Raw genomic sequence first — 17,189 nt, 5'->3', positions numbered from 1 at the left:
GATGCACCAGTGTCCTTATAGCTCTTGGTCCCCCCACCTCTGTGCTTTGCTCACTCTGGGCCTCAGTGGGAGGCAACAGGTTGAATAGCATAGACTTTGGACTCCAACGAACTTGGATTTGAATCCCAGATCTCTATATCTTTGGGCCAGTTATTTAACCTTGGCCTCAGCTTCCCTAACAGCTAAGTGGTGCTGACAATTCACTTAGATGTTGTCGTGAGGAGTACAAACATAGAGCTTGGCACAGAGTAGGCCCTAAACTCTGTATAATATGAATGTTATTTATTGAGCACTTACTATATGCCAGGCACTGTACTCTCATCCATCACATGATCCTCTTTATGGAATAGGTACTATTCTTTGTCCCCACTCCTTTGAGATGAAGAGACAGGTTCCAAGAGGTAAATAATTTTCCTAAGATGACTCAGCTACAGGATGGTGGAGCTGTTAATCAAGCCCACATCTTTCTTTCACTCCTTTTGTTGGGACTTACCTATCCTTCAATGCCCACCTCCCTCCAGGTAGCTTTCCACTGTCCCCACGGAACTCTCCAGTCCTCTGAGCTACCAAGGAGCAGTCTCCCTGTGCTCTTGCTTTCTCTCAGCCTAAATGGTGTTCTGTTTCAGCTCATGCATCCATCCTGTTTCCTCACCAGACTGTGAGTCCTTGAGGGCTTGAGACATCCCTTCGCCATTGCCGGACCTCCACCTCTGGCCCAGTGCCTGGCCCAAGTTTGTTGAGTGACTTATTAAAAGAGAGACAATGCATGAGGGAAAAGCACAGCAGAGAAGGCATCTTTTTACTGAGCTGCCTCAAACCTGGGGAACCCAATGCACCTGGGGCCTTTGGACGGCCTCTGGTCTTACCCATCCCCATCTCAAGACCAGACCCACATTTTGTCCCCTCCCCCCACCTCCAGCCCTAACCAACTCCAAGCTCACCAGTGAATCAGGCGGGTTCTGCTGCAGATCAGACACCCAACAAATCCAGCTCCCCTGATGGGTGGGCCTCCTCTTCTGCAGACCCCTTACTGTGTCTCCTCTCTTCTTCCCCTCCCCCATATGGTTTCTAGAATCACCTTCAGTTTCTCAAACCCTTCCCTTCTAGCCCCAAGCTTACAAATTCCACTTCAGCAAAACAGAATATTCCACCAGCTGAACTTACTGTCTTTGAAAAACAGTTTCTCAATCCTCCGTCATTAGTTCACTCACAGCCAGCTCGCATCACCCTTCTTTTCAGATTAGAAAAAGGCCACCCCTTTACCTGAGGGAACACAGGAGCCAGCTTGGAAAAGCAGAGTGAGGGCTGGATTTCATCCCCACTCCTGCCCTCTTGAGGCACTCTGGGCAGGGCACAAACCTTCAAACTACGTGCAATGGCCCTAAACTCTCAGGCAAACTCATCAAAGACTTTTTTTTTTTTTTTTTTGCGGTACATGCGCCTCTCACCGCTGTGGCCTCTCCCGTTGCGGAGCACAGGCTCCGGACGCGCAGGCTCAGCGGCCATGGCTCACAGGCCCAGCCGCTCCGCGGCATGTGGGATCCTCCCAGACCGGGGCACGAACCCGTGTCCCCTGCATCGGCAGGCGGACTCTCAACCACTGCGCCACCAGGGAAGCCCAAAGCCTTTTACCTAAGCAAACAGATCTCCCAGGAACACAAGATGTTTGTGTCCTGCTGATAATTAAAGTTAGATTTTGTCCACATTTTAGCCATGAATTCTTACACAGATCAGAAGGACTGACAGAGCTTGTGTGAGGCCCAGGAAGGGCTGAGGTGTCTCCCCAGCCTGAAGTATAGAAATAGAAACCCACACCCCAGTCCCACCCCACCCCCGGCCCACCCGTCGCTCTGCTATGTCTCAGTATAACCACATCGGTGCCCCACAGCGCACTCTGTCTGTGGCCCTAATTTTAAAACCCTGCAGTATTAAGAACTTTTGAGATGTTGTTAAAAGCTAATGTTTGTATACCCAGCTATGGAAAAACAAGATTGACACGACCAGGTTTTGCATCACCTACTTACGAACAAACACTTCACCAGTTTGGGTTTTCTTTGCCAGACACGTGGAGGCACGCCTGTGATCATCAATTCTTACTGAATTTCTCAAAAGTGGCGTTTCGGTGTTGGAGTCCCAAGCTTGTCAGACACCCAGAGCAGCAGTGTGTGGTAGTTTACAACATTGTTATCTGCCCAATGGGGAATGCTTTGGTGCCGGGAGGATGCTTAACTTAATCTCATGTCGCAATTAAGGAAACTGACATTCGGAGAGGGCAGTGGCCTGCCCAGGTCGCACAGTGAGTCAGGGCTGATCTGGAGTCACAGCCCGATCTCCACTTCTCTGCGTTCGCCCACTCATTCATTCATTCACACAATTACCGAGCATCCACTAGGTGGCAGGCGCTGCGGTGGGTACTGGGGACAGAACGCTGCCACAGACCAAGTCCCCATGATCGAGGCATCCCAGACGGGCACTAAACAAGTAAACAAATAAGCGAAACAATGATAGTTCTTGACAGGGGGTCAAGGAGGGCTGCACAAAGTAGAGACAATCGAGCTGCGCCCTGAGGATGAGAGAGAAAAGAGGCTGTCATGGAAGGAACCGAGAGCAGGACATTGACGGCTGAAGGAATTGCAAGCGGAAAGGCTGTGAAGCACATTTGAGGAACAGAAAGTAGTCCGAATGGCTGGTGTGTGGTAAGTGATGCTGGGAGGGGTGCGAATGAGGTTAAGAAGGGAGCAACCAGCAGATTACAGAGGCCTCAGCATGGGCGGGGTGGGGGGGGCTGGGTTTACTCGGAATGCGGGGTGAGGCCAATGAAGGGTCCAAGCAGGGTGAATTCTAGGGAAGACACCTAGACTCTGACATGCCAGCACTTCCCTTCCTGAGTTCCCAAGGCCCCTTGGTGCCTCCTTTGGCTTCAGTAGTGCAGTGGGGGGATGCCCATTCCTGTTCCCCCCCCACCATGACAGCGGGGCCCTGCCTGTCCTTGTAGACATATAGAGGTCCTCTGCCGCCTCGAGCCCTGTCCTGCAGAGAAAAGCCAACACCCGGCAGGTGGCCAAGTGTGGCCTCTCCTGGTTACTCTGGTCCAGCTAGGTCCTTCCTATGCAGGCCAGATGCTCCTGCGCATCTGGGGGTTTCCAAAAAGCATCTCCCACCCTGAGAAGAGGAAGCAGTGGCTTCTACACACTCTTCCCCATGGTTGCTGGCTGGGGATGAGAGGCACGCAGGGCTGCAGAGAAGGGCTCAGAGTCTACACTGGCATCTCGCAGGTTCCAGGCCCAGGAAAGGACTCAGAGAGGAGGAGAGACGGAGTTCCAGCCTCCCTCTATACAGAGCCTGCATCTCCACGCCACACCAGGTGTTCTATGGGGTAGTGCAAGGTGGAGGTGAATGAGATACGGCCCCTGCACCCCAGGGGCTCACCAGCTAGCAGGCCAGAGGCACACTACTGATGCCCCTTCTGCTGAGCTAAACAGACCCTGACGTGTGGATACTCTTTTATAACAGTGATGGCACTGCAGAGCAGTGGGATTGGACGGCCATGTCAATAAATAAGGCCAGTAGGTGAACATGTGGGGAAAAAACATGGACCTCCTACCTCACACCATACACAAAAATCTACTTACTCTAAGGGCATTATACTGCCGCAAGTAAGAAAGGCAAACTAGAAAGGTTTGTAGAAAAACAAGAATTGCCCGCCCTTGTATAGTGCTTACGAGATACCAGCATTGTCCTAAGTGCTTTGAGCATCTTAACTCATCTTAAGCCTCACAGTGGCCTGTGAAGTCGCTGCAGAAAGAACGATAAAGGAGTAATGTCCATGGTCTTACGGTATGACACCAGCTATGAAAGAAAAGATTGATGCAGTTGAATGCTTTAAAGTTGGCAACTTCTATTTATCAAAAGACCCCATTATAATAGAGTATGCAAACCATAGGATGGGAAAGATATTATTGAGAAGCACATATACCCACATGAATACATAAAGAACACCTACAAACCATGAAGAAAATAAGCCAATCAAACAAATGAGCAATGGGCTTGAACAGATCCTTCACCAAAAAGGATATAAGGATGGCAAATAAGCCCACGAAAAGATGCTCAACATCACCAGTCATTAGGGAAATGCAACTAAAAACCATGACGAGATAGCACTATACACCCACTGGAATGGCTGAAACAAAAAACATTGACCATATCAAGTGTAGGTGAGGATGCAGAAGTTCTAGAGCCTTCATACACTGCTGGTGGGGTTGCAAAATGACACAACCACTCAGGAAAAGTGTTTGGCATGACTGAGTACAGTTGAATCTATTCATACTCTGAGACCCAGTAATTTCGCTTCAGATAAATATGTGCATTGGATGAATGCGTAAGAATATTCCCAGCAGCACCGATCATGATGGCCCAAACTAGCAACAACCCAAAGGTGCACCAATAGACAAAAAAAAAGGTAAGTACTGATATATTCAAGTAATGTAGCAATACAGCAGTAGAAAGGAAAAAGCTTTAGCTACACACACAAAAACTGACGAATCTTATTCACATAAATGCGGAATGAAAGAAGCAAAGCACCAAAGCATACAAACGGTATGTGTGGCTCAATTAATATAAAACTCAAAAATGAATAAAATGAAACTATTGTTTTGGGGTCTGTTAGTAGGTGATAAATTACAAAGAAAAGCAAGGGGTCTTCCCTGGTGACGCAGTGGTTGAGAGTCTGCCTGCCGATGCAGGGGACACGGGTTCGTGCCCCGGTATGGGAGGATCCCACATGCCACGGAGCGGCTGGGCCTGTGAGCCATGGCCGCTGAGCCTGCGCGTCCGGAGCCTGTGCTCCGCAACGGGAGAGGCCACAACAGTGAGAGGCCCGCGTACCGCAAAAAAAAAAAAGAAGAAAGAAAGAAAAGCAAGGAATTAATCCCCATCAAAATCAGGACTGGGGAGGGGAGGAATCATAGCTGGGGAGAGATACATGGTAGACTTCTTGGGGGGGTGGGGGGAGCTGGAGAGGTTTTATTTTTTGTCTTGTTCCAGCCTCCTGCACTCCAGGCCACAATACGGTTGGCTACAAATCATGCAACTGCCCAGAGGTTTGGCTTCCCTGGTACTTTCTGTCTGGCATGTGGGATGCAGCTTCCGCCAGAGAGAGGCACTCTGAGTCTACCCGCCCCCAATCCGGCCCTGGCTCTGCATCCCACCAGCTCTCTGCTCCAAGCCTCAGTTTCCCCATCTGTCCTTAGAGCAGGATGGCCCCCATCATGCCTAGCTCAGTAGGGTAGGATAATGCACATTAAAGAGCTTTGGGAACTAAGGCCCGAAATGCCAGAGATTGTCAAGGACCCTGAGGGTCAGACAGGCTGATGTGGGAACTGAGATCCAGGCCCGCCCTGCCCTGCTAGGTCCTGCCCAGCAGGGCAGCCTCAGACTGTCTGTTAGTTGAGTTCACTGGTATCTTTCATCAGCCAATGGGCTGGGGCAACCAGGAGCGGGTCACACAGCTTATTTCCTGTTTTCATACAGGGAACTTAGCAAAGTGGCAGCCACTGGCCTGCTCGCCCAGAGCTTGGAACAGAGAGCTGAAGGGGGCCATATGACATCCCTCCTGGACCCCTGGACACTCACAGGACCAGAGACCTCAGGTCAGTGTCTGACCCCAAGCTCAGTGGGCCTCTGCCCACCTGTGGCCTGAGCCCCCGCCTCCAGTAACCGTCCCTTGGTACCTCTTGGGGGCAGGGTGGTAGGGAGAAGGGTTGCTGACAGATACGCAGGACTCCCTTCAGCGCATTGGGGCAGAGCAGGGAGCAGGTCCTCGACCCTCCATCTCATCAATGCCTTTTGAAGTGCCAGATGCTTCTCCAACCTCTCTTGAGCCTCGGGAATAATCTACCAAACCTGTGTTTCTCAAAAAGTGGTACCAGGGAAAGCCTGTATCAGCACAGCCCTTGGGACTGGTGCGAAATGCAGAATCCAGGGCTCACCGCAGGACCTGCTAGATGGGACTCTCTGATGTTGGGAGCAGGAAGTCTGCCCCTCGGCACCTCCACCTCCACCCCCGCCCCTGAGGAGGTTCTGATATATGCTTACATTTGGCAGTGTGTCCATCCAGTGTCTAGGATCTTCTGTCTCCTAGGTTGGACCAGGGTGCTTTACTCTGCTGGAGTTTCACCCCTGATGGAATGTCCCCTCCTGCCCCCTCAGAGAGGTAGCATGGGCTCCGAAGGGGGCCCTGTGTGCCCATCAGAAGAAGCCTGGACATGGCAGGTATCCCTTAGAGGGAGAAGTGATGCTCAGGGCACCTGGGAAGGAAGGAGCAAGGGTGACTGCTCCCAGAGCTGGTTGGTGGAGGGGCTGGGCAGCTGCTGTCCGCTGGGCCAAGGACAGGCCCCCAAGCCAGGAGTACCAACACTTGTCATATTTTGTTGTAAAGCCTAGAAATCTTTGCTCTGTGGGGTGTAGAGATGGGAGGGAAGGGCCCACAGAACACCATGTACAGCTGTCCCCAAGGAGCTCTTGGAGTCATAGGATTGCTTTCCCCATTTCACAGATGGGGAAACTGAGGACTAGAGACTCCATAGATGCACCAGTGACAACTTTCTCCCTGCCACTTTCCAGTTTCAGCCGATCCCATGAAAGAAAACCTAAGGGAGCTGGCTTTGGCTGCTGAATTTCATATTTATTCTGAGCTCTGGGTTCATGCTCAGCTTTGCCAGGTCTTTCCTGGAATGCCCAGCCAAGGCCATCATTCCTGGGGTCTCATGGGGTCTCTGGGCAAACAGTGCCCTGCTTCTGACCTGGCACCAGCTGCCTGATCAAGACAGCAGAGCTGGAAGGGCTGGGACCACTGAGGCCAATTCTACTCGCCATCACCCATTTTACAGATGAGCTAACTGAAGCAGGTGCATAGGAGTGTCCACGGGAATCACTGAGCCCCCAAGAGTCCTGGCTACCCAAAGTCCGTTGGATAAGAGTGTGTGGACCACTTGCTATCTTGCCTGGGCACCTACCAGAATATAGGGAACCTGTTCCTAGCCATCTATCATCTAGGACAGGGTTGGTGGCCACACCTCTCAGGTGGGGAAACCGAGGACTGGAGATATTAAATAACTTGCCTACGGACCCACAGTTGGTCAGGACAGAAGACCTGACTCCTCAAGGGGAGAAAGCTATAGGGTACTCAAGCGTGTGCATCCCTGGTCCAGCCATGCCCTGCTCTGTGCCTCAGTTTCCCATCTATATAGGATGAGGCTGGACAGAGGGTCCCTGAGAGCCCCCCACTGGACACCAGCACAGAGCCCCCTGGAGGATGCCCCAGGGTTCCTTTCACCTGACACAGCAAGAGCACGTTAAGAAGGAGGTCAGGTCACTTGCACCCTTCTTATTTTGAATTTCTGTGCCTAAATGGTGCCCCAGCTACTCGCTCCATCTGAGCTGATGTTTTGTTTTGGTTTTTTTTTTTCGGTACGCGGGCCTCTCACTGCTGTGGCCTCTCCCGTTGCGGAGCACAGGCTCCGGACGCACAGGCTCAGCGGCCATGGCTCACGGGCGCAGCCGCTCCGCGGCATGTGGGATCCTCCCGGACCGGGGCACGAACCCGCGTCCCCTACACTGGCAGGCAGACTCCCAACCACTGCGCCACCAGGGAAGGCCCTGAGCTGATGTTTTAATTGGCCCTTTTCCTAATTTGTCTCAGACATTTTAACTTATATTCCAACTCACATCTTCATTCAGCCATTTATTTCTCAAATATTTCCTAGAGCATCTATCACGGGTCAGGTACTAATAAAAGGGACTAATACGGTACCTGGTGTGTGCGCAGCCCTGATCTGGTGCCTGACTTAACACTCACACCAGCTTCGTGAAGGTTATTGTGCCCCTTTTGCAGGAAACTGAGGCTCAGAGAAGTTAAATAACTTCCAGGCACTGCCTCATCTTGTTCACTTACCTGGGTCACAGACAGAGTTATGCATAAAATGAACCCCAGGACTCCCGCTGCCCACCCTCCCCTGAGTACCAGGGAGACGATTCTGAAGTCAGACCAGCCTGCGTTGGTGCCCTGCCCACCATTTACCAGCTCTCGATCCTGGGCAGCTCAAAGTCTCAGTTCTTTTACCATAAAATGGAGACAAAAACCTCCTACCACGCACAGCTTCAGATGAAGTGAGGGGGTGGGTGTTGAGTGCAGGATGTGTAGCCCGCACACCACAGGCATTTGGCTTGGCTGGCTGGTCACGCTCAGGAGCCACGTGACCTCGGGCTAAACCTCAGTTGCCTTATCTGTTATCGGAGTCACGATAGATTATCGTGGGTGTCAAATCAGGTAGTGGCTGTGAAGAGCCTGTGTGTATATGAAGTGGGTATAACAAGTTGTTAGTAAATGTTTGCTTAAAGATGAAGAGAGAGAAAAGGGACGGATACATACCAGCCTCCTTGTTTTGGACGCTGAGATTTTATTTACACATGTAATATGAAATGAAATATTGGTTTTTCTGGACAAGCCAGCAACTCTCTCTCAAGTAATCATTAAGCTACTACCTTTGCTTGAAGTCACCTCATTTAAAATTCAGAGCAACTCGATAACATAAGGATCCTAACTCTAAGAGAAGGTTGTGCTCAGCCTGGGAGCGATCAGTCCAGCAAAGGGCCAGGCCCAGGTTTCACATCTAGCAGTTGGGCGGATGGCTAGGTGGGCAGTGGGGGGCTCAGCAGTGGGGACTATGGAACCCACCAGGACCCACCAGGAACCCCAGCACAAGTGGGCACTCACTGTTCTCTCTTGTCTTCCTGGCAGCCTTGGAGCATGGCAAGTCCCAGGAACGCCAGGAGCCCTGGCTGGACAAGACCCATAGCCCAGTGCATGGCAGGGACCAAGCCGAAAGCATCAGCCCCTGGCCCAGACCTCCCACGTCCAGGACCTGAAGAGCACTTAGGTGGGCTTGAGACTGGGGGCTTGGTCGGGGGGATAGAGGTTTGAAGACATTTGAAATACAAATGTGCATACTTCAGTGGATGCCGTGAGAAACAGGGCAGCTCACTTAACTTGTGTTATCCCAAAGTAGACACTGAGACAGGGATTTGGTGCAAGTGGTTTATCCAGGAGACAAGGCCAGGAGGTATGGCAGGGGAGTGGGAAACCGAGGAAAGGAAGGGCAGGAAACCAGTACGGGATGTCGATGAAAAGATTACCACTGTGGGCAACTCGGGCTCAGTCCCAATGGGGGTTGTCTGGGAGACCGTATGGATCACACCTTAGAGCTGTCCCATCCCAGCGGCGAGGAGGCCAGCCTGCTATCCCCTGGTCCCATCCTCCATTGGCAGAGGTACGCTCCAGAACGTGCTGCAATGGCCCAAGAAAGCCCTCACGGGGAGAGTCCCAGGTGCTTCCAATAGGAGCCAGTGGGCTGTTCCAAAACAGTCAATGCCAGTGAGGCGGCATGGCCGGGCACTGACAGTGTCTGCTATAGCGCCAGCCCCTGGAGCAAACGTCTGCCATGTGCATGCAACCCTTCAAGATGTCCTGCTCTGCTCCTGGCCCTATGCAGGCACTGGGGAAGCAGGAACAATCAAACACCGTGCTGGCCTTCAAGTTTAGTAAGGAAACGGATCTGTAGAAAATAATGTAAGATGCCATGGAAAAGGCACAGGGACAAGGTGGGAGGCTCTTATTCTAACACCAAAGGGCATTTGAAATGATATATGGGTTGGGTCTTGAAGGACACATTGGAGAAGGGCTCCTGGGACACATGTCCCTTGAAATCAAATGTACAGTGGTTTGTGCATTGGGGGAGAGGAAGGATTCTAAGCTTTCCCAAGATTCTCAGAATGGCCTAGGGCTCAAGTGAGGTTTAAGAAACACTGTTACTTTTTGAGGCAGGGAAAGAGGATGGCATTTGAGACAGAAGAAGTGGCATGTGCAAGAAAAAGCAGGGAGTGTGGGAAATGAGGTGAGAGAGGAAGGGCCGGCCAAGCTGAACCTGGAGCCCAGCATCCTCAGAGCTCCCCCCATCATCCACTGGTGTGCGCTCAGCCGACAGTAGGGAGGGTGCAAACCCACCAGCCGCATCCCTGCTCTTCCGGAGCATGGGGTTTCACGACAGCCGGAAGTGGACGATGTACCACAAACACACTGCATTTCACAACCAAGAAGCCTCTTGGGGACGCTGGGCTCTTCCAGGTTGCCCATGGCGAGATGGATTCAGCCAGGTTGGGTGTAGGCGTCTGACTGATGCCCGACTGGGCCTATCCAAGGTGGGATGGAGGAGAGGGATATTCACAGCGTTTCCAGATTCCCACGGCTCATCCCAGACAGACCCAGCCATCTCCCCAAGTCCTTGCCCCCAAAGCACACTGACCTGTGCTAGTCCTTAAGAGTGTGGTCCTTCCAGATGCCCACGACAGCCAAAGCTCCAACTCCAGCATGACCACGCGGGAGCTGCAGGAGTACTGGCGGACCCAGAAACGCTGCTGGAAGCACGTCAAACTGCTCTTCGAGATCGCTTCCGCCCGCATCGAGGAGGGGAGAGTCTCCAAGTTTGTGGTAAGCAGAGACCAAAAAGTGATGGCACGCCTTCACGGCCTCCTTCCCGGCCCTGGGCAAGGCTGGTGGCACCTCAGTCTCCCTGACCAGGAAATGGATTGACACACTTTAACTCACAGAAGTCTTCTGGCAAAAAATGGTCCAAAAGTGAGATTTCACGCTCAGCACCGTGAGGATTGGAGAGTCAAGGTGCCTAAGCGTAAGAAGCAAACTGCCCAGTTTAATCCCATGTTACCCAGTATTTTCATCCGTGTCCCTTCTTCATTGTTTTTGATATCCTCATATCATTTTTATTATGTACCTCAGTTTTTCTTTAAAGTGGATCACTTTTTAAAAACACTGAATAGATTTATTTCAAAGGGAAGTACCTTAAATGGAAAACCAGTATCACACGGCATAAGAAAAGGTCATTATAAAAGTAAATACAAGGAAAGCTCAGGGCTGTTATTAAATTCTAGCTGGTTACCATGGCTGGTGGAAAGCTGGGCTTGGGGCTGTTTTTCCTTGGAATGGAATTTCAGCCTATGTTGGGGGAGAGGTTAATGACTATGGAAGAGCCACACAGCCTTTCTTTGCCCCCCACCATTCCCCAAATGGGAATGGAGTAATAATAATAGCTGACCCTGATTGCTGACTGCACGTCATGGTTTCAATGCATTAATTCATTTAATCCTCATCCAGTGAGGCAGGCTACTATCCTCATTCTCTGGATGAGAAAACGGAGGCTCAGAGACGTTAAAGTACCTACCTAAAACCACACAGCTAGACCGTGGTGGGCTGGAATTATAACCCAGGCAGTCTGCGCCCTTAATCAGCATTCTCTTGAAAGAGAAGAGAAGAGAATAGTTTTCTTACTTATAACATCACTGCCAGTATATCACCTAAAACCATCTTCCAGGAGTTCCACACCTGGAAAACACAGATCTTATTAATCCAAGCCTCCCAGTTCAGGCACCTGAGGCCCAGTTTTGACCACTAAAACCAAGAACGCCCCAGGTCCCCCGCACGGCAGGTTCCTGTATGCCCTTTCTGCCCCAGGATGCCTCCACGTCCCTGTGTTTGTTATTCTCCGGTTGACTCTTGTCACGATTCGCTGTTACAGCTCAGCCAAGGCTAATGGCAATTTAAAACAGAATTGCAGAAAACCATCCCCCATTTCCAGGGTATGCTTTAAGGTCATCATTATTTTATTTCCCGGGCTCTCTCTGTCAGTTCAAACCCTCCGTGACAGTGTAGTCAAAGGCCCCCTCTCTTTGCACCGCAGATGTACCAAATCGTCGTCATCCAGACGGGGAGTTTTGACAGCAACAAAGCCATCCTGGAACGGCGTTATTCAGACTTCGAGATGCTCCAGAAGAAACTCCTAAAGACCTTCCGGGAAGAGATCGAAGATGTCGTCTTCCCCAAAAAGCACCTGATGGGGAACTTCACCCCGGAGATGATCTCCGAGCGCAAGCTGGCCCTCAAAGAGTACCTAGGTCTGCTCTACGCCATCCGCTGCGTGCGTCGCTCGCGCGAGTTCATCGACTTCCTCACGCGGCCCGAGCTGAAGGAGGCCTTCGGCTGCCTGCGCGCGGGGCAGTACACCAAGGCCCTAGACATCCTGGTGCGCACGGTGCCGCTACAGGAGAAGCTGACGTCCCACTGCCCCGTGATGGTGGTGCCATCCCTGTGCGCCATGCTGGTGTGCCACCGCGACCTGGAGTGCCCCGCCGAGGCCTTCGCCGCCGGGGAGAGGGCTCTGCAGTGCCTGCAGGCCCGGGAGGGCCACCGTTACTACGCCCCGCTGCTGGACGCCATGGCCCGCCTGGCCTACGAGCTGGGCAAGGACTTTGTGTCCCTGCAGAAGAGACTGGAGGAGAACCAGCTCCGGAAGCCCGCCCCCCGGGGCTTCACCCTGAAGGAACTCACCGTCCAAGAGTATCTGTACTGAGCCACTCCCCGGGGAAGCTGGAGAATTGGGGATCACCATGGCTCGTGGGCCTTTGGGGGTTGATTCTGAGCAGAAAGAGCCACTTTGGGCTCTAGCTTGTGGGATGACTTTGAACAAGCCCCTCCTCTGGTCCTCCGTTTCCCCATCTATGTTGAGCGGAGATGCTTCCGGGCATCCTTGGAAGCCTTTACTTGTGTCCTGTGTCCCCTTGATGCCAGGCCCACTTCGTCGCAAAACCACAAACCCAGCTGCCAAAACACTGGAGAGTCATATCAACCTTACTGGTGTTTCTGTAGGTAGCTGGAGGAGAGGTTTAAAGTGCACATCACAGACAAAGCTTGATTCATTTCCTCAGAGACATCTCTCTTTAGCTGCCCTGAGGCTTTCCTCTTTGTTCCTCCCCCCTCAACCTTGCTGGCAAATATTCCCACCTATTATCCTAAGTATTCTAGCTCTTCCCTGTTAGGGGTAGGCCCAACTCAGCAAGACAAAAGGTCACCTACTGCTCCTCAAAGCCAGCTTTGTCCCCAGGATGAGCCATACCTCATCCTTTGAAGGGTGAGAGGATCCTGGGCTAGAACCAGCTATCATTGCCTGGGGTTGGTTTTCATTTGTAAGGCAACTGTCCCTTGAATGGCCTTTCTGGATTACGTAGACATAGCCCTGACAGGAGGTGGGACCTCTGGGTAGAAGAGATTGAACGCTCGACACCTCCCCATCTGAAGGACAATGGATTGGGATGCCCTTAACCAAAGTCTGCTGTCAGGCCCGCAAGTGAAGTGGATTCTGGACCAGTGACCTGGGTTCAGCACAGGGCAGGAGTTGATGGTACAGGCTGGTTTGGACCCCATATGCCTATCAGGCTAGCAGTCCCTGAAGATCTAAACCATGTGGCTGAGGTTATTATCAGGGTGAGGCTGTAACTTGGGAACCTTAACCTGGGGCACCACACTGGCCTGAACCAAGATCTAGCTCAGCAAAGAGCAGTGGGCAAGCATTCACTGAACTACACCGAACGTATTCAACAGCAACACCATGTGGCAACACCTGGAGTGGCCCAACCAGGCTCCTTCCTGAAGGTTAGACACAGACTGACACCTTCAGAAAAAGAAAGTTTTCAAGTATCTCAATTTACTCCAGGAGAAGGACACTTTAAGTGGGAGAGATTGGATTTCTTGGAAATCTGGGCAGGTGGGTAATTAAAGTGTTAAATGGAAAAATAAGAAGAGCTGCAATTCTTTTGTAATAGTAAAGAAGATAGTATTGATTTTACAAGTCCTTTCATCAAACATAAAATGCTGCTGTCAACTGTTAGATGCACCAAATATTCACTAAGAAAGAAAAAAAAATGCCCAACATGGGGAGTTTAGTAGGCGTTTCCAGCAAAAAGCTGGGAGAGCAAAGAGTTAGCTCCCAATGTAACGGTCCACGTAGAATAGACCTGCTTTGTAGAAAGGGACAGTGAGGAAAGGCATGAATCAAATTTGACACTGAGTGGAGAGTGCGGACTCTAGGATTGGAACTGCAAACTGGTACTCACCCAGGTTTGGGGTCTAAACACACACAGTGTGGCCCCAAATCCTCAAGCTGAGAAGTCATAGTAAAGAGGTTTCAGATGCAGGTGTTTCAGGTACCTTGCACCACAGACGCAAATTCTGAAGGAAGTGAACATAGATCCAGGCCAATAGAGAGGAAGATGCCATTGACTTCAGAGGTGCTAAAGCGTAGGGGTTGGAGGGTGACTGTGCATCTGAAAATCACATATATGTGGTGTACGTGTGTGGTGTCGAGACAGAGGAAAAAACCTTACGCGAGGTAAAAGGGAACTAAGAAATCATATGGGGGAGTTTCCCATCAGTATCCTTAAAGAAGGGCTGGGTACCACAGAGTAAGGAAAAGGACTTACTCTGGCTTCTGAAAAGGGCCCACCCACAAAGCACAGCTTCAGGCCTCCCACGTTGTCTCCTCCTGGTGATGCTAGATGCTGCCCTCCCAGTCCTTTTGATGGCCTTGGCCTGTGGGTCCACTGGTGTTTCTTCGGGCCATGCACAGCGTGTCTTCATCCACTCCGGGTGTCCGACGGCCTCTCCTCCTGACATCTCCCTTTGCCGCAGAAGTCTGAGACCCGCTCATTTCTTGGGTTCCTGGAACAAGTCCTTGAATTCCTCAACCCCCTCCTCCAGGAAGCTTTCCTTGTGGCCCACTGTGACCCCACCAGGTTACCCCACTTCCCTGTTTGCCTGGACCCTCTCCCACCCGACAGTATTGCTAAGTCTTTCTTTCCAGGGAACTCTGGGGTGGTGGTAGCCGGGATTAGACCCTTTTCTCCTGACTTCTCAAAAGTTGAGCCCACAGGAAAGGTGAGGGGCACTTGCCCTCAATGCTCAGGGTGGAGCCCCGGACCAGAAGCATCTGGGTCACCTGGAGCTTATAAGACAGGCAGAATTTCAGGCTCCACCCTAGACCTTCTGAACCAGAATCTGCATGTTAACAAGATTCCCTCACCCACCTTCTCCTTCCTGCCCCACGAAGGTGATTCCTCTGTACGCAGGTTAAAATTTGAGAAGCCCCATGTTGAATTGACTTGACGGTGGCCTTGAGGAAAACCATCCACAGAGCCTGGGCAGTCTGCCATCTGGGTTCCTCCCTGCCCCACCTCCTCCCAGCCCAGGCCCTCGCCGGTACACATGCTCCAGCCCAGGGCCCGAGCAGCTCTTGGTGGGAGCACCATGCCAGCCACATCCACACCCGGGAACCTGCTCTGGGCACTTGGCCCTGGAGCCTGAGGGGGGCCGGTTCACATGAAGGTCTGCTCCAGCAGCCTCTGGCTCCTGCTGGATGTGACACAGAGCCAAAGGTCTCCCTTTGGACGGGATTTGTCATCCTTATGAGACCCCATGCCTGGGATGCTGGCAGGTCTCTTACCCCCAAGCCAGGATGGGGAAACGGTTACTACCAGGGGCTCCCCAGCATTTTTGGAGCCCTACTGTGTGTCTAGGGCTTCTCTGATTACTGGCGGTCCAGCTCTGCCCAAGAGATATTCTTATCGCACTTAACAGACAAGGACACAGACACCCTGAGAGGTTAAGTGACTTACCCGAGGTCACACAGCCAACAATAGGTAAAGCAGGAAATTAAGTGCAGGCCTGTGTCACCGCCAGCCTGTGCTCTCCTCCCTGAGCCCCACATCGGAGGACTGAGAGGAGAAGGTTGCATGTCCCTGGGGATATGTCCCTTCAAGGGACTTTCACTCCTCTCTGCTTACAGGTGGGGAAACTGAGACCTGGAGAAGGGGGTCTCTCCAGGTCACATGGTGAGACAGGGGCAGCTCCAGGACTGGGGTGTCCACATCAAAGTGATATGGTATGGCAAGCTGGGCAGACAGAATAATCCCAGGTTGGGATTCCAAGAGGCCACGGGTGGTCACCCAGCTGGACCTGGGGGGCACAGGATCAGTATTGAGGCCTGAGCCAGGGCGGCTAGGCTGTTAGCCCGGAGGCTCTGTTCAGGGTGGGCTCCAGCCCCATTGCCTACATTCCCTTAGCTCAGCAATGGTCTCCTAGCTGTAACTCTGCTTTGGAGCAGCAAATTCAGCTCCAGTTCCACTTGCTGGGGACAGGAAGCTCCCACCGTGTCCCCAGCCAGACCCTCCTGGCCTCCTCCAGAGCTTCCTGTCCTCCTGCAGCTGCCTTCCCAGAATCCTCCCTGGGGGGCCCAACAGTGCTGCCATCTGTTCTAGCATCCACTAGCCATCTTTCTTCTAGCAGTCTCCTTTTACGCATGTAAATGTATTTGAAAAAGAAACTTCCTATTACAACCCTCCATGGAAAATCAGATTCACCTGCTATAATGAGAAGGTAGCTATAAAAATAAGCACAATGAAACCTCTCGCTGTTATTACACCTCTGCGGCCTTTGGCTGAGCCAGGCCTTGAGTCTGAGGCCGCCAGATGTCCTCTGTTAAAAGAGACAGACACAAGCCTTAGAGACCTGTCAGCACCACGTTGAGACTGCTCTCTGATTTACTCAGAAGGAATGGAAAATACCGCAAAGGGAAATCAGCTTCTGACCGCACGGCCTGGATCATGCGATGTTCTCTGTGCGTTGTCTCAGACTAGTTGGGGCCTTGCTCCCTCTCCTGGGCCCCGTGGCCCCGGTCCCCATCCCATGCCTGTATCAGCCCTGCTTGATCAGTCGTGGGCCTGGTTTCGGCTTTGGCTGACATCCTTGGTTTTCCTCACCCCACCTGGGAGGTGGCACCCAGGCTCCAGCACTGGGCTTCACACCCTGACATAAGGTAAGACCCACAAATGGAGGGAGAGTTCTGGTTCGGTCAAAGCCAGAACCTGCAGTGTGTCCTCTACTTGGTGTTGCTGTGTCCCCTGGTAAAAGCCAAAAAAATGCCCCTCCCTGGAAGAGGCCCTGCACAAGCCCCACCAGCCCAGTCAGCAGAACAGAGCCCCTCACCAGCCTTAACCATACGCCATGTACATTCTCCTCTCTCAGTAAACAACGACTCCTACTCTATGCCAGACCCTGTGAAGAGCTGGGGACGCAGTGGTGAACAGGACAGATTGGGTCCCTGTCCTCATGGAGCTGAAACATCAGAAGGGAGACACTTGCAGAGGAAACTGAAGCTGGGACAGAATGGTCTCCCTCAGCCAGATGGTCAGGGAGGGCTTCTCGGAGGAGGAGGTGTTTAAGGGAGCCATAG

General features: G+C 52.1%; 2 protein-coding genes across 7 annotated transcripts in view; one reads left to right on the top strand and one right to left on the bottom strand.

Annotated features, from left to right (window-relative positions):
• Positions 1 to 2,622, bottom strand: part of NOD2 (nucleotide binding oligomerization domain containing 2) — a 35,174-nt gene extending 32,552 nt beyond the window's left edge. The window contains exon 1 of one of the 4 annotated variants that reach the window (XM_022555106.2): positions 2,025 to 2,622. The gene's annotated coding sequence lies outside the window, so the exon portion shown is untranslated. Of the gene's footprint in view, positions 1 to 652 lie in introns of all 4 variants that reach the window. The other 3 variants (XM_022555101.3, XM_022555102.2, XM_089903028.1) reach the window with 3 other exon arrangements.
• On the top strand, positions 2,473 to 13,720 carry SNX20 (sorting nexin 20). Of its 3 annotated transcripts, XM_022555112.3 has the most exons (7): positions 2,473 to 2,696; positions 4,354 to 4,459; positions 5,530 to 5,648; positions 6,140 to 6,270; positions 8,798 to 8,936; positions 10,392 to 10,543; positions 11,808 to 13,720. In XM_022555112.3, exons 3-7 carry the CDS (start codon positions 5,600 to 5,602, stop codon positions 12,474 to 12,476), a joined length of 1,140 nt encoding a protein of 379 aa, XP_022410820.1. In that variant the 5' UTR covers positions 2,473 to 2,696; positions 4,354 to 4,459; positions 5,530 to 5,599; the 3' UTR covers positions 12,477 to 13,720. The 3 variants fall into 3 exon arrangements, with proteins under 3 accessions (XP_022410820.1, XP_022410819.1, XP_022410821.1); XM_022555111.3 differs by lacking the exon at positions 4,354 to 4,459; XM_022555113.3 differs by lacking the exons at positions 2,473 to 2,696; positions 4,354 to 4,459; positions 6,140 to 6,270 and having other exon boundaries at positions 5,537 to 5,648.
• The last annotated feature ends 3,469 nt before the right edge of the window (positions 13,721 to 17,189 follow it).

This window comes from Delphinapterus leucas, chromosome 20 (assembly GCF_059928025.1).
Source record: "Delphinapterus leucas isolate spDelLeu-1000000601 "Yukka" chromosome 20, BTC_Dleu_Yukka2, whole genome shotgun sequence".
Lineage (NCBI taxonomy): Eukaryota > Metazoa > Chordata > Mammalia > Artiodactyla > Monodontidae > Delphinapterus > Delphinapterus leucas.
Note: the sequence above shows the minus strand (reverse complement) of the source record. Positions and strands in the feature narration are given on the sequence as shown.